Source organism: Lathyrus oleraceus, chromosome 1 (assembly GCF_024323335.1).
Source record: "Lathyrus oleraceus cultivar Zhongwan6 chromosome 1, CAAS_Psat_ZW6_1.0, whole genome shotgun sequence".
NCBI classification, from domain to species: Eukaryota; Viridiplantae; Streptophyta; class Magnoliopsida; order Fabales; family Fabaceae; genus Lathyrus; species Lathyrus oleraceus.
Genome location: NC_066579.1, coordinates 9492933 through 9519479, shown reverse-complemented (window position 1 = coordinate 9519479; position 26547 = coordinate 9492933). Strand labels below are relative to the sequence as shown.

At 35.8% G+C, this 26547-nt stretch overlaps 1 protein-coding gene across 1 annotated transcript; it reads left to right on the top strand.

Annotated features, from left to right (window-relative positions):
• The first annotated feature begins 24947 nt into the window (after positions 1-24947).
• On the top strand, positions 24948-26419 carry LOC127087130 (uncharacterized). Its single transcript, XM_051027991.1, has 4 exons — positions 24948-24995; positions 25088-25705; positions 25802-25933; positions 26009-26419. Exons 1-4 carry the CDS (start codon positions 24963-24965, stop codon positions 26417-26419), a joined length of 1194 nt encoding a protein of 397 aa, XP_050883948.1. The 5' UTR covers positions 24948-24962.
• The last annotated feature ends 128 nt before the right edge of the window (positions 26420-26547 follow it).

Below are 26547 nucleotides of genomic sequence, written 5' to 3'. Positions count from 1 at the left end.
AACAAAATATCCATGGACCAAACACCAATGACATGAATTGGAGTTTTGAATAATGGCTAAATGAAATGAGACAAGACATGAGCAAGCTATGAGCATGAGGAGATAACCAGATGAAAACCCAAGAATGAAAGCTGATGAAGATGATGGGACCAAGAACTTAGACTAGGATCAATGGTCATGAACAAAGTGAATGGAATCAAAGCCACAAAGCCAACAAGAGGTTGTTAAATGCACTTTAACCAAGCAAGAGAATCAAGCACCATGAATGATGATAGATCAGTTGAAATTAGGGTTAGGAGTCCATACAAAGGGCATGAGACATAATTAGGGTTTATGGAGCCATGATCAAGTGAGAATCCCCAAATTAGGATTTTGCTTCACCAAGCAGTCACAGTTGAGCTACCAATGATGGGCATAATACACAATCATTAAGATCTACCCTCAGGTTAGGGTTTGATTGTTGAGCCACCTTAAGTTGTAGAGAAACCCTAGTTTCCACTAGGTGCAAGCACAAAGCTTGGAATCTAAGATACCTGTCCTATTATATTAGACCATGGCTAAGCAGATGAAATGAATGACCACAAGGATATGAATATGATTAAGGTTAGTGGCGTAGATGAACATTGTGAAGGGTAGGGTGAATTTTGGGGTATGATAAATGCTCATCCTTGTTTTGTGTTGTTTGATTATGGGGCAAAACATTATTTTGTGTCGATCAATGTATGAAGCATCTTGGTTTGAAAGCAATTCCCTTGTCTTCTCATATGGTGGTAATTACCGCCATGGATGACGTTGTTGAGACACCTTTGATTTATGAAAATTGTTCGCTATCGATGAATGGTAGAATTTTTCAGATTAACCTTATATGTTTACCACTTAAGAAGGTTGGTGTAGTTTTGGGGATGAATTGGATTTCTTACAATTCGGTGTTCATCGGGTGTGAAGAGAAATTAATTATCAATCAATCTAGTGAAGCTACTCCAAAGGATGTGTTGACGACTATTTTGGAAGGTACGGTTGGCATGGTTAATTTCTTATTCAAGAAGGAAAAATATGTTCTCTTGGTCCCCACCAAGGCATCAAGTGATGATCTAAAGGTTTCACAAATTCCTATAGTTTGTGAATTTATAGAAGTTTTCCCCGAGGATGTCACTTCTCTACCTCCCGAAAGGGAAGTGGAATTCTTTATTCATTTGGTACCTAGAAAGGCCATAGTATCTGTTTCTATGTATCGTATGGAACCACTCGAGTTGAGAGGATTAAATAATCAATTAGAAAAGTTGTTAACCAAGAACTTTATCTGACCTAGTGTCTCACCATGGGGAGCTCTAGTGTTACTGGTGAAGAAGAAAATGGTGATATGTGCTTGTGTATTGATTATCGCCAGTAGAATAAAGTTACCATTAAGAATAAGTATCCCCTACCTAGGATAGAAGACTGGTTAGATCAATTGAAAGCAGTCTATGTGTTATAGGTGATTGATTTATGATCGAGATATCATCAAATCTGATTTAAGAGTTTTGACATACCAAAAACCGCATTCAGAACCCGATATGGCCATTATGAGTTCCTTTTAATGCCATTTGGTGTGACGAAGGCTCCAGATGTTTTCATGGATTATATGAAGGCTCCATTTAATGCCATATAGTGATCCTTATTGACAACCTTCTTATTTATTCTCGTACTCCGCAAGAGCACGGGTAACATCTAAAGATTGTTATGTCAGTACTGCAAGAGAAGCAACTTTTTTCCAAGTTAAGTAAGTGTGAATTTTGGATGACCGAAGTTAAGTTTCTTGGTCATGTCATATCCCAGGGAGGGGTTAAAGTGGATCCTTCGAAGGTTGAAATAATTATTAATTGGGAAAGACCAAAGAATGTTTCCAAAGTAAGAAGTTTCTTAGGATTGGTAGATTACTATCAAAGGTTCATTAAAGGGTTTTCTCAGTTGGCCTTACCAATGACTCGAGTTACTCAGAAGGAGATTCCTTTTAGTTGGTATTCAAAGTGTGAACATAGTTTCATGAGTTCGAAGAACTGCTCCTGTTTTAATTATTCATGATCCTAGTAAGCCTTATGAAGTATTTTGTGATACCTCTAAGAAGGGATTATGAGGAGTGTTAATTCAGGGTAGTTAGGTTTTAGCATATGCCTCTCGTCAGTTGAAGATACATGAAGAGAATTATCCAACTCAGGATCTTGAATTAACAGATGTTGTCTTTACCTTGAAGGTGTGACGTCACTACTTATATGGAGTATTTTTTGAGATGTTTAGTGACCACAAGAGTCTGAAGTATTTGTTTGATCAGAAGGAGTTGAACACGTGTCAAAGGAGATGGATGGAATACTTAAAAGATTTTGACTTTGAGCTAAATTACCATCCAGGCAAAGCGAAAAAAGTTGCAGATGTGTTAAGTCAGAAAGATATACACAAATATGAGTTAATGATGTTAGAGTATTCCTTGTTGGAAGAGTTTCGAGATCTTAACCTTCAGTTTGCTTGTACTCAAAATGGTGTGATAATGGGAATTTTGAATGTTACTTCCACCCTAAGATAAAAAAACCAGCAAGGGAAAATGTTAGATGAGAAATTACAAGAGATGTTAAATCAACCAGGGTTCACTTTCGCTAATCATGGAATTGTTCTTTTTAACCAAAAGATTTGTGTTCCGAATGTTACTAAGTTGAAAATAAAAGTTTTGGAAGAGGCTCATAAAGGTGCATTTACCATACATCTAGGTTCATAAAAAACGTATCAAGACTTGAAGAAGGACTATTGGTGGACTAGAATGAAAAAGGATATTGCGGAGTATTGTGAATGAATACGTAGTGTGCCAACAAGTAAAGATCGAACATCAAAAGCCAGGTGGTTTGTTGCAACCCTTAGAAATTCCAGTGTGGAAATGGGATAGTATTTCAATGGATTTTGCAGTTGGGTTACCTCGTACGCAAGGTGGATATGACTCCATATGGGTTATTGTGGATCGGTTAACTAAGTCTGCACACTTTCTAGCTGTGAAAACTACTTACAAGGCAAGTCATCTTACACGGTTGTTTATTTTAGAATTTGTGAGACTGCATGGTGTCCCCACTAGTATTATATCAGATAAAGATCCAAAGTTTACTTTAAGATTTTGGAGAGCTTTTCAGTAGGCTATGTGATCAAAGTTGTGTTTGAGTACGTTTAATCATCCTTAGACAGATGGTCAGACTGAGAGAATGATACAAACCTTGAAGGATATGTTAAGAGCTTATGTTCTTGAAAGTAGAAGAAATTGGAAAGAGATCTTACCATTGATTGAATTTGCATATAATAATAGTTACCATGCGAGTATCAGAATGGCTTCTTATGAAGCTTCGTATGAGAGGAAATGCAAAACACCTTTGTGTTGGATGGAAGTTGGTGAAGAAAGGATATTAGGACCAGAGATTATTCAAGAGACTACGAAAAAGATAAGAACGATTCATGATAAAGTAAAGAAATCACAAGATCGCCAAAAGAGTTATGCAGATAACAGAAGGAGGCCATTATAATTTGAGGAATGTGATCATGTATTTCTGAAGGTTACTCCAAGATTGAGATCGAAAGGACCATTTAAGTCATGGAAGTTAAGTCTGAGATATGTAGGACCATATCAGATTATAAAAAGGATTGGGGAAATAGATCACATATTAGCCTTACCACCTTCTTTATCTGAGATGCATGATATTTTTCATGTGTCTCAAGTCCGGGAATTTATTCCTCATTCTTTTCAGCCTATTCTTCCAGATTCAGTAGAAGTAGAAGCAAACCTAACTTTTGAACCTCAACCAAGTCGTATTGTGGGAAGAGAAACTAAAGTGTTGAGAAACAAGGAGATTCCTCTTATTAAGGTTCAATGGGATGAATCACATCCGAGCGATGCTACTTGGGAGCTTGAGTCCGAGATGCGGAGAGCTTATCCTCATCGTTTCCAAGTAATCTTTAAATTCAAGGAAAAAAATTTATTTAAGGAGGGGAGTATGTAATACCTTGTGTTTCCTTAAATACTCAAATTCATATCAGTTAAGATCGACTGAGTTCCTATGTGCTCTAGAAGTTATCAGTTAGGATAAATAGAGTAACTAGTGAACTCAGATTGATTTAATTAGTATTAATGAGACTGCCCTTTTATTAATTGGTACAAAAAGGGACATTTTTCTAACATTATAATGGGTCAATTACTCTAGTAGAACAAATATTAAGTATTGTACCACTTAAGATATTTGTTACTACCACTCTCATTCATTTCTATCCACATATTTGTTTTCCTATGTTTTGTGACCACATGTTTCTACCACACATGCCTTACCAACTTTATCATGTTATGCCTCATTGTACCAATCCTTTTGCTATATATCAGTAAAAAAAGGGAAATATTAGAGAAACATATAAATAAGAACATAGGGAGAAAGAAGAGAAAAACTTGTGGTAAGAAGAAGAAATTTGGAGTAACATACAAGCTTGGAATCACCATCTATTTTCATCCTCTTTCAACAATATCATCATCTTCTTATCTATTCTTCAAGGTGGGTTCTAGTTAGAAACACTATGATTTCTAAAAATGAGGGTTTTTAGAATCATAGGATATTTGATGAATGTTCTATCTTAACTATGAGTTTTACCATGAACTTCACTTGGTTATGTTTTAAATGATTTTGTTGTGTTTCATATGTTGGATGTGGTTGTTGATGTTGTGAATATGTGTTCTTGTTCTTGAGTAAATTAGGGAATGAAGGTATGTGGTATGATGTCCCTTTGATGTGTGTAAGTGATTATATTAATGGATTGGGTTGTTAGGAATGAAACAAAAATGCAGGTTGGAGAAGTTGGATTTTTATATAAAAAAGACCTGTATAGGTAGACACATACGTGTTTAGGTCGACTTATAGAAAATTTTCTTTAGTATAGGTCGACACATAGCTTGTTTAGGTCGATCAATAGAAGTTTTTCTTTAGGTCGATCTAAGACCTTTATAGGTTGACACATTGCTTTCTTAGGTTGGCCTATTGACCTAATTCCTTAAAAAAATGAGATACACCACCGATGTGGGTTGAACCCGGGACCTCCTTGTCATGGTGTATGCCTTACTACTAGGCCAAGGCTTTGTTGTTGAATACTTGTGTAATGAATAATTAATAACCTACATTTTGATTAGGTTAGATTGTTATATAATTTGAGTTTTGTAACTCCGTTTTACACGCGGACGAATGTGTTAGAAAGATAACATCGAGGTCCATTATTCTTGTACCATCTTATATTATATTGTGTGCATTATGAATGTTGTGAATCATATTATGATGTATGCTAAACATTGTTGTTTTGTTGGATGTGAAATAACATGTTTAAAACCTTATGAAGATGAGTCGGGAAACCTAGGTTTATAACTAGGTAAATGGACTAGAAAGATAACGTAGGGTATGACGAATAACTTAGATGGTAATGCTTGTACACAATGATACCTCAGTGTGTATCATGGGTAACTAGTTGTTTAGCCATGAATGATAGGAATTATATGGAACATGTGTTGATAATGTGAATATTGGTGAATGAGGTCACCTAGTGATTGGAGAATTCAATCAAGTTTTGCGGAACTAATCACGTATTCAGATAAATTTTCCCTTGAGGGTGCACATCTCCTTTGATATGCTTATGTAAAGTAGGAATATGATGTGGCACTAATGATTCGTTCCTTAAATGGGTTTGAGTCCCAACCATGGCGGACATGGGAGAAAGGTAGATACCTAAGTGGGTTAGAGGATCATACGGTGAAAGATACCCTAAGTGGGTTAGAGGCCCATACAGGTGATGGTCGCTTGAACTGAGTTTAAGTCTCATAGAGGACCCAATATCCACTACCAAAGTCGAACCGTACGAGCATGCGTGAACCGAACTTGGTATAGACGTAGGTCCACTCGGGGATTGATGTTTCATGAATCTAAATAGTGATTTATTTGAGTTACGAGAATTCAGGTTACATGTTGCCATACATTGCGAGATTTTCCCCATTACTTGAGTCTTCTTTCCCTTGTTAACTTAAGATAGAGAATTGATTAAAAACCCTATAGAGCCGAGTGAACCCATAAGATAGGAAACCCATTGGGATTATTATCTCACCCCATATTTGTTGATTATTTTCAGGTAGTTCTGAGAAGGTGAAGGATAAGGACAATATAACTTGATGTCCTTGCTTGTTCTATGTTTATGATGGCTTTTTTCGCTGTGTATATAACTCTTTTGAGATTATTCTATAATGATCTAGTTCCTATTTTTGTTTTAGGGCACCCTTGTATATATTGTGTCATGTTTGTAGTTTCATTTTGAGCATGTAAATATGTATAATGTTTCCACTAGGCACTTATGTATTTCAGTGCTAACATTACAACTGTGTATAATATGTATTTCTAGACATGTATTATATATGGGTGTTACAATCTAGTGGAGATGGTAGTGACATATTAGTTGAATGTCCTCTAACGGTATGATAGAAAAGCGTCACAATAGCACAACCTTATGCTCAACTATGAAATCCAAGATCAACAAACAAATCTGAGTACCTCGCATCAATGTAGACATGTGACTTAACGACCCAAATAATGCATCTAACAAGTTGCTGAAGGAGAAGGGAGATCTAAAACGCAACAAAATTTAAAAAAAAATATCCTTTAGTGATCCTTACGAATGGGCATGATCAGTGATAGAATCGTTACCTCTTGTGGCGATTGTAACCTTTGATGCAGATCTACGGAGCGATCACAAACATTGAACGACGACAACACCTCTACTCAGTCCACACGAACGGATTCCTTCAATCTCAGTGCTAGCTGCTACAAATGAATGCTTTGAGTGAGAGAGAGAGAGAGAGAGAGAGAGAGAGAGAGAGAGAGAGAGAGAGAGAGAGAGAGAGAGAGAGAGAGAGAGAGAGAGAGAGAGAGAAATGAAATTGTAACTGCACAAATGCTTCTGCACAAGGGTTCTATTTATAGAACCACTTGTTTGGGCTGCAAACTAAAAAGCCCATTTAAGTGTATATGGCCCATATCTTATAATATGCCAAAATCACTTAAGCGCGTGGTACTTACCATATTTCATATTCTACTTAAGTACACTGTACCTTACGATGTTCTACAATTCACTTAAGTGCACCGTACCTTACGGTGTTCCTTAGTTACTCTATCTCTCATCAATCCTTCCTTTTGTGTGTGACCCTATAGGTTTTCGTGGCATTGTCAATTATATTAAATCACGTATTTAACATAATAAACAGTGAGCGGTATCTAGTAACACATCACTACTACCCAAGACACGAAAATGTCATGTGATCTGACAAATCCTTTTGTGATAATACTTATGTGTACAATTACCCTTTTACCCTTATGTCTATATTGAACACAAGCCATAGACCGTGTCATCCTTGTCCAATTCAATATTGGGCCCATAGAATTTATCCTGTTATGCAGGATGGGAAAATTCCATCTAGGTCACTCATGTCCCTTAGCATGATTTATGGAGTACCCATCAACTGTCTTTATGGTCATCCAGTTACGAACAATGTTTGATCAACAATAAGGCACTCGACTCTACATCTAGGGTCCACAGTGGTTTCAGGTCGAAGGGTGGTATACACCATTATCACCATGAGAATAACTTATGACACTTTGCATAACATTCTATATAGTATTCTCATAGCGGGTCAATCCAGTATAAATATTACTCTTAATATTCATACCTATGTTTAAGACTTGATAACTCCTTATCCATGATCCATGAGATGTGATCATCAGTCTATATACATAATAATCTTAATGCTTTAATGTTATCCCACTTCACAAAAAAGCTCGACTACAAATACTTTAAGAATAATGTCGTTATGTTTAATGTGATCTCATGATTAAGTCACACTTGATACATTAAACAGTCTAGTTATTCTAGGGGCTTTATTAAATAAACATAATAAAGAAAAAGCCTTTTATCATTATCAAATAATTCGATACAAGTATCAAAAATATTGGCCTCTAGGGATTACACCAACAATCTCCCACTAGCACTAGAGCCAATCAGACATACCCCTAATGCCCATAGATCTAGTATGACCATCATGCTTCTGCTGCGCAAGAGGCTTTGTCAGTGGATCAGCAATATTGTCAAGTGTAGGTACTCTGCATATTTTCACATCTCCTCTATCTATTATCTCTCAAATGAGGTGATAGCGCCTAAGTATGTGTTTGGATCGTTGGTGAGATATAGACTCCTTAGCTTGTGCGATAGCACCATTGTTATCACAATAGAGACCAATGGGATCCACAATGCTAGGAACTATGCCAAGTTCACTAATGAACTTTTTAATCCAAACAACTTCCTTTACTGCACTTGAGGCATCAATATACTCGGCCTCGGTATTAGAATCAACAACTGTATCTTGCTTTAAACTTTTCCAGCTCACAACGCCACCGTTTAAGCAAAACACATAACCAGATTGCGATCAAAAGTCATTCTTATCTGTCTGGAAGCTAGCATCGATGTATCCAATTACAGCAAGCTCTTCCTGACCTTCATATATTAAGAATGAGTTCTTAGTCCTTCTCAAATACTTAAGGATATTCTTGACAACTATCCAATGAGCATCACCGGGATCATATTGGTACCTACTCGTTGCACTTAAAGCATACAAGACATCTGGTCGAGTACATAACATGGCATACATGATAGATCCTATTGCATATGCATATGGAATCTTATTCATGCGATCCCTTTCTTCCTTAGTTGAAGGGGATTGTGTTTTTGATAGACAAATGCCATGTTGTCAAGGTATGAATCCTTTCTTGGAACCATGCATATTAAAGTGTCTCAACACTTTGTCTATGTATGTACTCTGACTTAGGTCAAGCAGTTTTTGTGATCTATCTCTATAGATTCTGATTCCTGATATATAGGCTGCTTCACCTAGGTCCTCATACAAAAGCATTTCCCCCAACCAAGACTTTACTTGTTGCAGGGTAGGGACATCGTTTCCAATGAGTAATATGTCATCTACATATAATACTAGGAAAACGATCATGCTTCCACTAACCTTCTTGTAGACACAAAGCTCATCTCCGTTCTTGATGAATCCATATTGTTTTACTGTTTCATTAAAACAAAGATTCCAGCTTCTGGAAGCCTGCTTCAATCCATAGATTGATCTTTGTAACTTACATATCTTTTGGGCTTCTTCTGGTATGTCAAATCCTTCAGGCTATGTCATGTACACATCCTCAAGAAGATTCCCATTAAGGAAAGCAGTTTTGACATCCATCTGCCATATTTCATAATCATGATATGCAGCGATAGCAAGTAAAATCCGAACAGATTTAAGCATTGCAACTGGTGAAAAGGTTTCATCATAGTCAACCCCATGAATTTGTTTATATCCTTTTGCAACCAGTCTTGCCTTATAGGTATGTACCTTACCATCCATGTCAGTCTTCTTTTTGAAGACCCACTTGCATCCTATAGGGTTAACTCCTACAGGAGGTTCTACCATGGTCCAAACTTGGTTTGTGTACATGGAATCCATTTCAGATTTCATGGCTTCTAGCCACTTCTCAGACTCGGGACCAGTTATGACCTCTTGGTAGGTCACAGGCTCATCTTAATCCATGAGTAATACATCAACTTGATCAGTTATGAGATATCCATATCTCTCAGGTACGTGATGTATCCTGCTTGACCTACGTTGGTCTTGTTCTACTTGAGCAGGCTGCTCTTCCACAACTACTTGTGTTTCCTGCTCTAATTCCTCCATAGGTGTATCAATGCTTTGTGATTCTTGAATTTCTTCAAGCTCTACTTTCCTCCCATTGATTCCTTTGGAAATAAAATCCTTTTCTAGGAAAACTCCAGTTCGAGCGACAAATACTTTGCCCTCAGAAGGATTGTAGAAGTAATACCCTCTTGTTTCTTTAGGATACCTCACAAATAAGCATTTGTCAGATTTGGGCTCAAGCTTAGTCGGAATTTGTTGTTTCACATAAACTTCGCAACCCCAAATCTTCATGTAAGACATATGTGGTTTCTTACCACTCCATATCTCATATGGTGTCTTCTTAACCTTTTTGGATGGAACACGGTTAAGTGTGTAAGCTGCTGTCAATAGTGCATGTCCCCAAAAGGAGTTTGGAAGATCGGCGTGACTCATCATGGATCGGACCATGTCTAACAAGGTTCAATTTCTTCTCTCAGATACACCATTCCATTGGGGTGTTCCAGGAGGAGTAAGTTGGGATATGATCCCACACTCTTTCAGATGGTCATCAAACTCTAGGCTTAAATACTCACCACCTCGATCTGATTGAAGAGTTTTAATATTCTTACCTAGTTGGTTTTGTACTTCATTTTTGAATTCCTTAAACTTTTCAAAGGACTCTGATTTATGTTTCATTAAATACACATAATCATATCTACTGAAATCATCAGTAAATGTGATGAAGTACTAAAAACCTCCTCTGGCTGGTATGTTCAGTGGTCCACATACATCAGTATGTATGAGAGCCAAAAGATCATTAGCTCTTTCACCTTTTCCTGTGAATGGAGACTTTGTCATCTTTCCAATTAAACAAGATCTGCATGTCTCATATGATTCATAATCAAAAGAGTCCAAAAGTCAATCTTTATGGAGTTTGGAAATGCGTTTCTCATTTATGTGGCCTAATCGACAATGCCAAAGGTAAGTTGGATTTAACTCATTAGGTTTCATCCTTTTAGTATTAATGTTATAAATAGGAATTTCAAGATCAAGGACATATAGTCCATTGTTCATTTGTGCAGTAGCATATAATATATCATTCAAATAAATTGAGCAACAATTGTTCTTTATTATAAATGAAAAACTAAACTTGTCCAAACAAGAAACGGAAATAATATTCCTGCTAATTGCAGGTACATAATAACAGTTCTCTAACTGAATTATTAAACCACTAGGTAAAGTCAATACATAAGTTTCTACGGCCAAAGCAACAACCTTTGCTCCATTGCCAACTCGTAGGTCAACTTCACCTTTTTCCAAATCTCTACTCCTTTTTAGCCCATGCACATTGGTACAAATGTGAGAACCACATCCAGTATCTAATACCCATGATGTAGAAGTAGATAAATTAATTTCAATAACAAAAATACCTGAAGTTGAAGTCTCTACTCCATTCTTCTTATCTTCCAGGTACTTTGGGCAGTTTCTCTTCCAGTGTCCGGTCTTACCGCAATGGAAGCAGGTGCCTTCCTTTGCTATGCCTCCACTAGGCTTCAAAGCAGCAATATTGGGTTTGGGTTTGGCAACTTCCTTGCCTTTCCCTTTATCACCCTGCTTGGTGGGTCTTTTGTTCTGTCTCTTTCCATTTTCGATCATCAGAATGGACTTCCCTTTTGACTTCAGATTCTGCTCAGCAGTTCTTAACATGGCTAGAAGTTCAGGAAGAGATTTGCCCATATCATTCATATTGAAATTAAGAAAAAATTGACTGAATCTATCTAGCAACGATTGCAAGATCAAATCAGTCGCAAGTTCCTTTCCGAGGGGAAAACCCAACCTCTCAAGGTTCTTCACATACCCAATCATCTTGAGCACATGGGGACCTACAAGGGCTCCCTCAGCTAACTTGCCTTGAAAAAAGGCTTTTGAAACTTCAAACCTTTCATGCCTTGCTTGCTCTTGATAGAGCATCTTCAGGTGTTCGATCATATCGAACGCTGCCATATTCTCATGTTGCTTTTGCAACTCTGAGTTCATGGTAGCTAGCATGAGGCAAGCGGTTTCATTGGCATCATCGACATGCTTCTTATAAGCATCTCTTTCCGCCTTAGGTGCAGAACTAGGAGGTTCCTCTTCAGGAACAGGTTTCTCCAAGACATACAACTTTTATCATGTTTGAGGATAATCCTCAGATTTCGGTGCCAATCCAGAAAATTTGTCCCAGACAATTTTTCCTTGTCAAGGATTGATCACAAAATGTTGTCATGGTAATCTACATGAAAATAATGAAAATATAAGTATCAATAACATATTTAATTAGGCCTTTAATTAAATATGCTCCCACTATTTTACTCAAAATAAATGACCCTCACCATTTGATTCGGAAAATCCCGTTGGAAGATTTTCTAGTGGGTCGAGATCTGCATTTCACTTTGTTTTAAGTCCGCGTAGGCGGATTACACAAAACTAGGTTATTTAGGTAGGAACTCCTTCCAATTGTATCTAATACAACTCTCGAATACTTTAGTTGGGTGAATAACTCCTTATTCCAATCCATCACATGGATCATTTCTAACTCTTGCTTCTAAACATATATAATCTTATTATAATTTGTTTAGTTAAGTTTGACCCATTGTTTTAGCAATTGGATATTACAATTATCCCATCGCACCTTACTAATATAGAACATGCACCTCGCGTAGACGAAACCTACATTATCCGATACTAGTCTTGATGAGTGCTAAAATTTGGAAAGCATAAACTTAATATTTAATTTGAGGGAATTTGAAATTATTCTGATCTCACCGGCTTATTTATCATATAAATCATCTCTCACATGCATCAACATACATTCACATGCATCAACATACATAATGAAACAATTATGGCCCCTAGCGCAATTGTTCTCCCAAGCCAATGGGAGAACCTAAGCTAACCTAATAACAATCTAAACTTCTCCAAGCAAGATCTTCAAGGTTGTCCTCCTTTGATATTGTATTCTTCTCTTTCTTCATAACATTACATTATATAAAAGAAACTCGTTTTACATACGAGGGAGTGAGATGAGAAAAGAAGTTACATTAAGAGATTAAAAGAGAGGCACGACACACAGGTCATATTTTAAAATCCCAAAACAAAATAAAGGAAAACAAAGGCCATAACCGATCACCACAAGACAATAATAATAAACACATTATTATTATTAATTTAAATTCTATTAATTAATTAAAACCAAATTAAATTTCGGCGACCGATCACACTACGCAGAGTTAGCCGGGGGTTCCGCTGCCCGGTCAGCGGACGGTAGTTCCGCTGACCGTTCAGCGGATGGGGGTCAAGGGGGCAGCGCCCCCTACGGGGGTTCCACTGTCTTTTAATCGTATGAATACAGAAAATAAACAGCTATCAGATACATGGTTTCGTAAGTGGCTCTGATACCACTGAAGGAGAAGGGCGATCCAAAACGCAGCGGAACTTAAAAAAAATTCTCCTTTAGTGATCCTTACAAATGGACATGATCAGTGATAGAACCGTTACCTCTTGTAGCGATTGTAACCTTTGATGCAGATCTACGGAGCGATCACGAACGTTGAACGATGACAACGCCTCTACTCAGTCCACACGAACGGATTCCTTCAATCTCAGTGCTAGCTGCTACGAATGAAGGCTTTGAGTGAGAGAGAGAGAGAGAAAAACGAAATTGCAACTGCACAAATGCTTCTGCACAAGGGTTCTATTTATAGAACCACTTGTATGGGCTGCAAGCTAAAAAGCCCACTTAAGTGTATGTGACCCATATCTTATAATATGCCAAAATTAATTAAGCGCATGATACCTTACCATATTTCGTATTCTACTTAAGTAAACCGTACCTTACGATGTTCTACAATTCACTTAAGTGCACCGTACCTTACGGTGTTCCTTAGTTACTCTATCTCTCATCAATCCGTCCTTTTGTGTGTGACCCTGTAGGTTTTTGCGGCATTGACAATTATATTAAATCACGTATTTAACATAATAAACAGTGAGCGGTATCTAGCAACACATCACTACTACCCAAGACACGAAAATGTCATGTGATATGACAAATCCTTTTGTGATAATACTTATGTGTGCAATTACCCTTTTACCCTTATGTCTATATTGAACACAAGGCATAAATCGTGTCATCCTTGTTCAGTTCAATATTGGGCCCATAGACATTTATCCTGTTACGCAAGATGGGCAAATTCCATCTAGGTCACTCATGTCCCTTAGCATGCTTCGTGGAGTACCCATCAACTGTCTTTATGGTCATCCAGTTACGGACAATGTTTGATCAACAATAAGGCACTCGACTCTACATCTAGGGTCCATAGTGGTTTTAGGTCGAAGGGTGGTATACACCATTATCACCATGAGAATAACTTATGACAATTTGCATAACATTCTATATAGTATTCTCATAGAGGGTCAATCTAGTATAAATATTACTCTTAATATTCATACCTATGTTTAAGACTTGATAACTCCTTATCCATGATCCATGAGATGTGATCATCAGTCTATATACATAATTGTCTTAATGCTTTAATGTTATTCGATACTTTAAGAATAATGTTCTTATGTTGAATGTGATCTCATGATTAAGTGACACTTGATACATTAAACGAACTAGCTATTATAGGGACTTTATTAAACAAACATAGTAAAGAAAAGCCTTTTATTATTAATAAATAATTCGATACAAGTACAAAAAATATTGGCCTCTAGGGCTTACACCAACAGTTGCAACATATATACCATGGCGGCCACCTCATACATAAAATTCTCCACCAATGAAGAATAAGTCTCCTTGAGTCAAGAGAGACGAGAATGAACACCATTGTTAAACTTAAACTCCTCTAATAGCATATCTCGTGTACCCCCCAGTATGTCTCATTAATCACAATAGCAATCTCTGAGCTTGTCCGTAAAGGGGTGAAAATGTTACCTTCTAGTAGGATATAAAATAGGCTGGAGACATCATCCATGATAATCGTCATTTCACCAAATGAAAGATGAAATTAAAATGTCTCCTTATGCCTTCGCTCAACAAAAGTAGATAACAGTGAAGTGTCAAGCATTGTGAGCAAATAATCCACCACCGAAAGTAGGCCAACATCATCTACAAGTGTCCTAAACTCCTTTGGCATCTCTATTGCCTAGAATTTCTTCAGAGCTTCTAACCATGATTGTGGGGGACCTTCAATGGGTCGTGGTCACGAAACAATTATGCCACAAACCATCAATTATTACTAATTAATCCTTAATATGTATAATAAACTTAAATTAAAATATTTTTACCTCTCCTTACCATATTCTAAATGCAATATGATCAACATACCCAATCAACAATGTAGGGTCGAAGGGCCATCTAGGGAAACCTTCATTTGTGGCACCATAACAGTTGTCACATGTCTCACTCTGATTAGACACCTCTGTATCAACTTCTCGCTCAAAATAATCAATCACAACAACCCCAACCTCCTTATCGCCACTTATGGAGCGACTAACTCTGCCTCTTTTACTGCAAAGAATATGTAGTATGTGAGGCTCTTTGATCCTCATGAAGTGAGAATCAGTGGGAGCTAATATACCGACTATAATGCGCAAATGGCAGTTTCATCATCTCCTCCCTCTCTGTCAGAGCACTTGCAATATTTCTAACAGATATGTCGTTCAATCTTCGTAAGATGCTACCATTTATTCCTCTTGTTCTCACTAAAAAAAAATAAAAAATAAAAAAAAATAAAAAAAATAAAAAATAAAAGCCTACCACATTTAAAAAAATTTTGGTGTACCAGAATTTGTAAATATCTGATTGCATATGAGTATTCATTAATTTTTTTAAAATGTTGGTACAAGGCATATGAATTCTACTAGACATTTAAAAATAATCGGTATAACCTATGAATTTATACATGAAATTTTGAAAAATACTGCAAAGCATAAGAATTTGGTAATGGTCTTTCTAAAATCCAATATAAATGCATGCATGTATATTGATTAATTTCATGAGTGTGTTAAAAAGTACGATAAAAACTTATCTAACACAAAATATGCTTACTTATAAATATTTGATAAACTCTTCGAAAATCCAAAATCTTATTATATGTTTTCAAAATTACGATATAATTAATTTTATTGGGAAAATCTCAAGTCTCGGATTGGTAGAGACATACCGTCTTGAAAAAGTTTATATATAATGTCACATTTAACCTTATAAGTCAATTTTGTAAGCATAAGTTAAGTCAAACTTTAATATGATATCAAAGTCTATCGATCGGATTATAGACTATCCACCGTTTATATCCACACACCAAATTCAAAAGAGTATTGGATATAAGGGGATGTAATGAGAATATCCTAAGTCTCATATTTGTTAGATATAAAATCTCGAAAGATTTCATATAGGAAGACACCATTTATATTACAAATTTATTTTATAAGGATGAATTATATCAAATTTTAATAAATTTTAAGTTTACAATTTTTTCAAAGAATATTTTAATCAAATCATTTAATGTGCATCACTGTGAGTGGTGTGAGGTTTAATCTGGGATGCAAGGTTGAAATCGTTAAATTTAAGGATGATAGTTTCTATTACCAGGCCTTCTATCTGTTTCACTCTATACATCACTTGTTGTTCAATAAATGATACATCACATTTTATATATTCCGATTTGGTGTTGCACTATGTTATGATAGAGTTGTCTCAAGATTTTAGAACTCTTGTGTAGATTATTTGTTGTTTAATTATGATAAAATAAATAAAGATTTTATTAAATTACAATTTAACTGTAATAATATTTAACAACTGTAAAAAATTTGAACAAGTATATTCCTTAAAAACTTTTGACCAGCCAAATATGTTTGTCTTCACATGTTTTTTATATGTCAATATTTCCCCTTTTACAATACTTTGAACATAATACTTTAACTTTATTAGTTTTTTTTTTACCGAACACCGGTTGTTTATGTTTGAGTTTGCTTGTTGATTTAGAACCAAACTTGCTATTATTGTTATATACTTATGTTTAAGTGCTCTTAGCTAATTATGAAATATAATTTATCACCCATTTTGGTTGATATTCTTTCCCTTTCAAAAAAAGCCGTATTTATATATAATTGATGATAAGAGTAACCTTTTCTTTGTCAATAGTGGTTATAATGTTGGAAACTGTGTTTGATCTATTCATGAATATGAACCAAAAATCTTTATCAATTGTGGGCTGCTTTAATGCATGGCCACGTGCTGTTAGTTTAAAAAACTTTGTCGTTTAAGTCTTTTACTTAATCTTCTTCTTTCCATTTTGATGTTGATACTAAGCAAAATGACATGAAATGTTACCATCAACAAAAAGATGAATGAATGAAACTATTGTATATGTGAGATGCATTAGAAAACACTATGAAAATGTACTCTTTTCTGGTTTAAGATAGGCTTAACATCACTCTCATCAGTTTCTAGTCAAATTTTCATCATTTTTAAGTTTGAATGGAAAGTAACCATAATTGTATAATATATGTTACAAACAAAAAAAGTGTTTAGTAGTGCCTCAAATGAATTAGACTTTTCAAAACTCTATGAGATTAATGAGTTTTTAATCTTATCATAGACTATATAGATCACTATGAAATCAAATTCATAATTATACTTAGAAGAGTTTAGTTTGTCTCATAGTGTTGCATTTGTCACATTTCATAATCTAAAGCATGCATAAGCTTAGATTCTTTTGGCCTAAAAGCATGATGCTTTTGTATTGGATGATATTTCAAGTCTTTAACTAACGACACGTCGTAGAATTTTACATGGCTATTTTAAGTTGTTTTTTCTCTAGATTTGTGTATGGATCTTTAGAAGATTACATTTAAAGTTGAACAATAAGCACAGGCATGAATATGTTAGAATCGATTTATTTAAGCTTATCTATATACATAAATATTTGTAAGATTATTTAAAAGAATTTATACAGATAATGGATGTATCATAGGCATGATACTTTATACACTTGCGACTTTTAGTGGTAGAACAATTTTGAATAACTATTAAATATTATTAATATTGAAATTGTTTCGTATTTTTCATATGAATTTGCTTCCACAAAGATTTTGTTAGGACTAGATAATTGATCAGGATTGTATAATAGATGTATCATAGGCATGATACTTCATAAACTTGTGACTTTAAGTAGTGGTAGAACAATTTTAGAATAACAATGTTAAATAATATTACAATATTGAAATTGTTTTTTATTTTTCATATGAATTTGCTTCACAAAGTTTTTTTTAGGGCTGGATAATCGACCATGTAGAGTCGGTATCGGAATCAGAATTTAAATTTGACGTAAATTATTCAAATCAATGAAATTTTAATTTTTGATATATTTAATTAAATTCATTTGATGTATAAATCGGATGAGTTTGATAAAAGTCATAAAATATAAAAGTCAGAGACATTTATTTGTTTTATAAAAATTATCAAAATTTTAGAATAATTTATAGAAAAATTATCTTTTATTGTTGAAAAAAATATTACTATGTGATATTACTTCCGATATCAATTAACCTTAATTTTGTCACTATCATACTTTAAGTTAGAAGCTAAATAATATTTAAAAATTTATATTGCATATCTTATCTTGTGTTCTTATGATTATAAAATGTGACAATTAGATTCTAAAAATGATAATAATCTAACAATAAGAATTCTATTTTTAAATAATAATTTTGAAATTTTCAAAGATTAATTTTTAAAATAATAACTCATTGTATTTTAAAATTGAAAAATATGATGAAAATTTCAAATCATTTTAAAGATTATTTTTTAAAATAATATGATAAATAATTTAAAGATTTTTTTATCAAATTATTCATCATACAATTAGTATTTTAAATTATCATATCTAAATAATAAAGATCAAAGTAATATGTTGGATATTAGTTATCGCTTACTCTACTCATTTTTATGTTTTGTAATTGAGAAATTCAAACTCAAACACAAATTCAATCAATGCGATTATTTTTCATAAAATTTGGGATGGATTCAAGTGAATATCTTATAACTTTGTTGACATGCCCAAAATCAATATATACAAAATATTATAACTTGTCCTTACAAATCCAATTTGTAAGGTGATGAGTGTGACTTTGTATAAAAAATTTCAACGCTCTATCTCATTTCCATCACTCTTTTTGAATTTGATGTGTAAATATAAATGGTGGACAATCCATAGTTTGATTGATAGATTCTAATAACATATTAGACTTTGACTTATTCATCCTTATAAAACTGATTGGTAAGATGATGAGTGTCACTCTAGATAAACTCTTTAAATGTTGTATCTCACGCTCAATGCTCTTTTAAAGTTGGATGTGTGAATATAAACGTTGGCCAACCTATGATTTGTCGATAAACTATACTACATTAAAATTTAATATAATTTATTCTTACGAAATTGATTTATAAAATAAAAAGCATCACTATGTAAAAATTGTTTCATTGATCTCTGTCTAATTGATGATAATGATTTATTGTTGGAACAAGCAACCACAAGATTGGGTGAAACAAATGTTGATAAATTTTGGATGGATGGAGAGAGAGAGAGAGAGAGAGAGAGAGAGAGAGAGAGAGGAGAGAGAGAGAGAGAGAGAGAGAGAGAGAGAGAGAGAGAGAGAGAGAATAGAGAGAGAGAGAGAGGAGAGAGAGAGAGAATAGAGAGAGAGAGAGAGAAGAGAGAGGAGAGAGAGAGAGAGAGGAGAGAGAGGAGAGAGAGAGAGAGAGAGAGAGAGAGAGAGAGAGTATTGAGGCTGAGATGCTATACTTTTATTAACCAGGGCGAGAGTGTACCCTAAACACTTATATAGGAGTTACAAATTAATTGGGATATAATTTGACCAAGTACAATAACAGAAAATATAAAAACTCAGGCTTGTAACCGGTTACACATGATACTAATTAATCTAGAAATTAATTCAGCTTCAGTGGTAACCGATTACACCAAATCCTGTAACTGGTTACGCCTATGAAAACTTGACTTTTTGCTACTGGAATGCATATCAAACCTTGTTGTAAGTAGTTACCAATCCATGGTAACCGGTTATAGCACTTGAATTACTACAAAAACTTCAATATACCACCTTAATTCAAGTGTTGCAACTCTACCATGCCCATGCTCATCTTCAACCTCTTGAACACATCATTTGTGACTCCCTTAGTCAACAAATCACCTTGGTCATCACTTCAGCAATATCCCAATCATAAACTTCTTTCACTAACAAGTTCCCTCAAATAGGAAAACCTCATCTCTATGTGCTTGCTCTTCCCATGTGCAATTGAGTTTTTAGCAATATTAATCGCAGAAATATTGTTAGTTAAGAGTGTGACAAACTCACCCTCACTGCTACTCAGCTTCTCCAATAGATTGATAAGCCATACAGCTTGGCACACACATAACAAAGAGGAAATGTACTCGACTTCACAAGATGAGAGTGTAACTACCAGTTCCTTCTTCGAACACCATGAGATTGGTGTCGCACTGACCATAAAGATGTATCTAACTGTAGACTTTTGATTATCTTTTCCTATGCACCAGTTAATATTGGTAAAATCGAGCAAATTATATTTTCTGCCCATATCCGTTGTGGAAAAGAGAATTCCGCAACCAACATAACCTTTGACATAGCGTAGGATTCTCTTGACTGCTGTCAAGTGAGACACCTTTGGTCTCGCCATGAATCTGCTCACAATACCGAAACTAAATGCCAAGTCTGGTCGCGTAATGCACAATTAACGCACGGATCCAATCAACCTCTTATATTGAGTTGGATCAACATCTTGCTCATCCTCATTCTTAGACAACTGCAGTCTTGGCTCAGCTGGAGAAATGGAAGCATTATAATATTCCATTTCACACTTTTTAAATATCTCAAGAGCATATCTCCTTTGATGCATGAGCAATCCCATTTTGGACTTGTGGAACTCAATGCCAAGAAAATAAGTCATGAGACCAAGGTCCGTTATCTTAAATTCTTCCATAAGTTCACTCTTGAACTTTCAAATGCACTCACCTTTGCTGCTCGTGATCAATAAATCATCCACATATATACAAAGAATGATTTCTCCTTCACTCGCATCCGTCTTTCACATATACTCTATGCTCCGATACTCATTTCTTGAAGCTAATATCCTTTAGGAAACCATCAATTCTTTTATACCAAGCTCTTGGAGCTTGCTTCAAACCATATAGCATTTTCTTCAACTTATAGAATTTCAGCTCTTGGTCGTTCACAACAAAACTAGGGGGCTATCCTACATATACCTCCTCTTCAAGTGGTCCAGTCAAAAATGAAGATTTGACATCCATTTGATAAATGGGACAATTGTGGTTATTCGCAATACCAACTACAAGCCTAATGGTTTCGATCCTAGCAACCGGTGAAAATACCCCCTCAAAGTCTATGCCTTCTCTTTACAAAAATCCCTTATCCACCAATCGAGTCCTATGCTTTATTATCTCACCCATGGGATTTTCCTTCAATTTGAACATCCACTTCACACCAATTGGCTTTTTTCCTTTTGGTAGATCAACTAACTCTAAAGTATTGTTCTTCTCAATGGATTCCAACTCCTCTTTCATAGCACAAATCCACTTTGGATCACTTAAGGCATCTTCCATATTAACGGGTTCAAATTTGTCCATAAGTGCAAAATGGACGAAATCACCATCATCATTGACTTCATTGTCACATAACAACTCATAATCTTGGAGTCTTTGAGGCAAACCCCTTTTCCTTGTTGACCTTCTGGCATTTTCTTCATTTCGGGCTTCGACGACGTGATGTTCTGTCCTCCCTCCTTCCTTAGAATCTGGAATTTCGAATATGTAACTAATTACACCATTCTGGTAACCGGTTACAGCCTGCGCGTAACCGGTTACAATCTGCTGTTGACCGGTTACACCCTATTGCACATGCTTCATTTTATCGATTACTATGTCCCGATTGATCATGCTCCTCTTATTTACAGCCACAAACAAATTGTAACCACCGGTAGAGTGATATCCAACAAGTATCATCACCTCTCCCTTGTCATCCAACTTCTTTCTAAGTTGAACCAAAACATGTCGGTATGCAATGGAACCAAAAACTCTCAAATGGTTCGAATTTGGCTTGAACCCCAACCATGATTCCTCCGGTGTTAAATATTCCAGCTTCTTTGTTGGGAACCTATTCAACAAATAGGCAACTGTGGATACCCCTTCTCCCCATAGCTCATTCGACAAGTTCTTCCCCTTTAACATTCTTCTTACCATGTTCATGATCGATCGATTCTTCCTTTCACCCACACCATTTTTTTGTGGTGTATAGGGTGTTACTACCTCATGTACAATCCCTTCTTGATCACAAAAACTTCCAAAGTCATTTGAGACATATTCGCCTCCACCATCCGTTTTGAACACTTTGAGCTTGTGACCACTTTGCCTCTCAACCATGGACTTAAACTTCTTAAACACTTTGAATATATCATCTTTTATCTGGATTAGGTATGTCTATAGTTTTCTACTATGATCATCAATAAATGTAAAAAAGTATCTATTACCACCAATGGAATCTACTTGCATCGGTCCACACACATCCGAATACACCACCTCAAGGTGATTGTTGGTTCTCCAGTCTGCATCATTGTTGAGTTTTCCTTTATGTTGCTTAGCTTGCACATATTCTTCACAAATTTCAGCCGGCATGTTGATAGATGGTAGCCCCTTACCGTTTTGGTCCTTTGCAGATATTTGAGATCTCTAAAATTGAGATGCCTAAGACGATATTGCCATATCCACTCTTCACGACTTGATGTAATAGTAAGACATCTATGCTCCTTAACCTTCAACTTATCCTTGAAGGTTCTATTGACAACCATAGGCGCTTTAAGGACCAAAATTCCTTTCCATCCAAAAACGAGCATCCCCTTGTTTTCCATGTGAAACATGTAACCCTTCTCAAGTAATTGGCCAATACTTAGAAGGTTACATTTGATTCCCGGAATATACAAGACATCTTTAATCAAGGAATGTCCACTATCGCTCCTCATGATCAAAACATCATCGATACCATCGCCCATTAGAGTGGTGTCATCCGTAAACTTTACTTTGTCCTTCATGGCACAATTGATTTTGATAAACCAATCCTTTCTTTCCGTCATATGAGTTGAATAACCCGAGTTAAAATACCACTTCTCACTGCATTGAACTCCTTTCATATTCATCATGGCGTCTTCCTCTTCATGCAATCGGTCAATCGTATCACTCAACCCACCACAACTTAATTTTCAGCATTCTTTGAGACGTTGCAACTACTGACCAATAGTTGTTTGCTGCTACAATTTGCTTTTGTGATCATGACCAAGAGTGTATTTTCTTCATCAAACTCTTGTCTTGTAACCTTGGTTTCATCCCCTTGAGATTCCTTCTTATTCGCACTACATTCTTTTGCAAAATGATCGAACCGTTGACACTTGTAGCACTGCTCTTTGCTCTTGCCAAACCTCTTCCTTTCACCTCTAAAGTTGCCTTGACCATCATGTTTGTTGTAACTACTCTCACTCCTTTGACAAGTCGAATTCTTTGAATTTTGAGATTCTTTTCCACCAAAATTCTGAAAATTCCCTTTGTTCTTCATGGACCATTTACCTTTCGATCTCTTGTCCTTCTCATTGAACGAGCTTGCAAAGTGATCTCCACCTCTGCCTTATCGTTATTCCACTTCTCCATCCTTTGTAGTTCCTCTTTGCTCATCGTCGCAAGATCCTTCGACTCCTCAATCGCCACAACTATGTTGTCGAATCTTGGTGTTAAAGAACATAAGATTTTAGCGACAACATACTACTATGTAATGGTTTCTCCACATGTCTTCACTTGGTTCACCAGCCAAGTGATTCTCGTTGTGAAATAGTTGATTGTCTCCCTTTCCTCCATTTGAATCAATTTGAGTTGACGTTTGTGAGTTTGTAACGTCACCACCTTCTCCTTGTCAACCCCTGCATAAGCTCTCTCTAAGATCTCCCATGCTTGCTTCGACGATTCACAATCACCAACTTTCTCAAAGTTGTCCCGATCAACATATTGATGACTCAAGAACAACACTTTGTAATCCTTCCTCTTCTCTTCTTCACGCGTTGCTTGTTGCACTTTAGCTTCATTATGAGCAAGATGAGTAACACCATTCTTGATCACCTCACGAACATTTTGGTAGCGAAACAACACCTTCATTTGCTTGCACCATTTGTCGTAGTTCTTCGCATCAAGAATGGATAAATGTGTAGGGATTCTTTCATTGAAAACCGTATTCATATTGCACACTAGGTGTTTGTGGATCTGAACCAGACTCTTGATGCCAAATGTTGGAACAAGTAACCGCGAGAATGGTGAAACAAAGATTGATAAATTTTGGATGTGGAGAGTGAAAGTGGAGAATTATGAAAGAGAGAATATTGAGGGTGAGATGTTATATTTTCATTAACAAGGGTGGGAGTGCACCCTAAACACTTATATATGAATTACAAATCAATTAGGATACAATTTAACCAAATACAATAACAAAAACAGAAATGATATCCTTACATTTTTTATACACCTACACCGTATAAACATAATGGTCATTTTGTAATTCATTAGTTTAATAGGGGTAAGTTGGTCTTTGCACTTTAGATTTTAGGGTAACTCAAAACAACACACATCACTGTACACTAAATGGTGAAGTTGTCTCAAAAACCAGCTGCGCTCTCCATATCCATATCCATCTTGTCACCGCGCGCCGCGTTTCTGTCTCTGTCTCCGTCACCGCCGCGTCTCCGTTTCCGTCACCATCTTCGTCACCGCCGCTGGTTTCCATCTCCATCTCCGTCATCGCCACCGCGTCCTTCCGTCACCATCTCCGTCACCGCCGCTGGTTTCCGTCTTCATCATCTCCGTCTCAAGGTTAGATGGTTACACTTCCACCATATTAACACTGGAAATTTAGGGTTAACGCCTTTTAGGATGACCTTTACAGTGGAACCAGAAGCATGTACAAGATTCCTTTGAAATTTAGGGTTTAGGTTGAGTGATTTATGTGTTTCTTTGGTTTTTAATTCCATGGTTGTAGTACTGATTATGTGTTTTTTGGGTTTTGTTTTGTTATTAGGTGATTTCTTGCCGAAACTATGTCATCATCAAAGAATGGCGACGAAACTGAAGTAAGTAATAGGCATAAGTTTAAACTTTTATTTGTTTACATATTGTAGTTGGTTTGCACGGTTGGTTAATCAAGTTTTTTCATGAACTTAAGGTGCGAATGAGGCATAGCTGTATCCCGGTGAATTTAAGCAGCATCAATGAAAAGTTAACAAAAACTCAACGTGCTCACATCGAATGCACCCCATTCAAATGGGCGATGGGTATTTCTAACAACTTCTCAATCTCAGGTGGTTTATTATGGGAGTTGGTAAGTAGATGGGATGTACGTAGTAGGGGATTTAGGGTTAGGGATAGAATAGTTCCCTTCACTCCAGTTGATGTTTCTTTTGCTCTTGGATTGTCAATTGTTGGTAAGTCTCTAGTAGTAGAAGAAGATCAACAATGTGAAACATTAGATCTATTTAAAGGGGCTGATATAACCATTAACAATAGCCGCAAACAACTTCGTTACCATAAGAAAAAATTAGTTAATTTTGTTAGACTTTACATATTACTTGCATTTGCGGAGTTTTACTTTCCCAAAACAGGGAATAAGGTATTTACGGGATTTGTTAAGCAATTGGATGATTTGGATTCCCTTGATGCTCATAGTTGGGGCATTGCTGTTTATAACTTTGTGGTTTCTAGTTTATGTGAGTCTTCAGTTGTGTTGAAGGAGGGAAAAAACAAGGCACAAAGACATTTAAACGGGTGTGCTGCCATATTGCAGGTAAATATATTATACTACTTTATAGTTCCATCTTGTATTTTGAAACTTTGAAACTTTTCAATTTAGAAATTTACAAAGTCCTAATATTTGTTACAGATTTGGGCATTCAACCACTTATATTTGGGGAAAGCACTAACTGTTTCTAGGTTTAGTTTTCCACGTGTATTGAATTGGCCGGTTATAAGTATGCAGAAGAAAAATATTGAAAAAGCATTTGAAAAAAATATGGTAAGATTTTGTGTGTTTGAATTGAGAAAATTATTTTTTCTATTGTTGTGTGTTGATTGACTTCTATTTTGTTAGATAATTGATAGAGTGGTTGCAACAGAAGAAGAGCTGAAATATGACATAGTCAATGCTGCTCTGTTTGAACAAGAACAACAGTTTGTGGATGTTATTAATTATCATAGATTGGTGGCTGAGAATAAAGATTTTAAAGAGAGGATAGCAGTTCTTGAGTATGAAGTGAGGATGATGAAAGAGGCGAGAGTTAACACTCCGGTTGAGGAGGAGGTTGTTCAAGATGATCGACAACTTGTGAACTTTATCACTGAAGATGAAGTAGGAACTTTGGCTGGAGATGTTGGACATAACACTCCATTTAATGATGATGTCAATGTTGCGGAAAATCAATCAAAGTCTAAATCCAACATGGCTACAAGAATGAGGAAGAAACCAAGGAAGCGTGGAAAAAGAACCAAACTTAATTTGTAAATCATTAGTGTTGTAGTGTAGAATTTGTGTAATATGTATTGCAGAACTTGTACCAATTATGATGTGTTGTAGTACAATGTTGATAATTTGTGGTTGTATTTTGTTTATGTGCACAATGTCCTGATTAT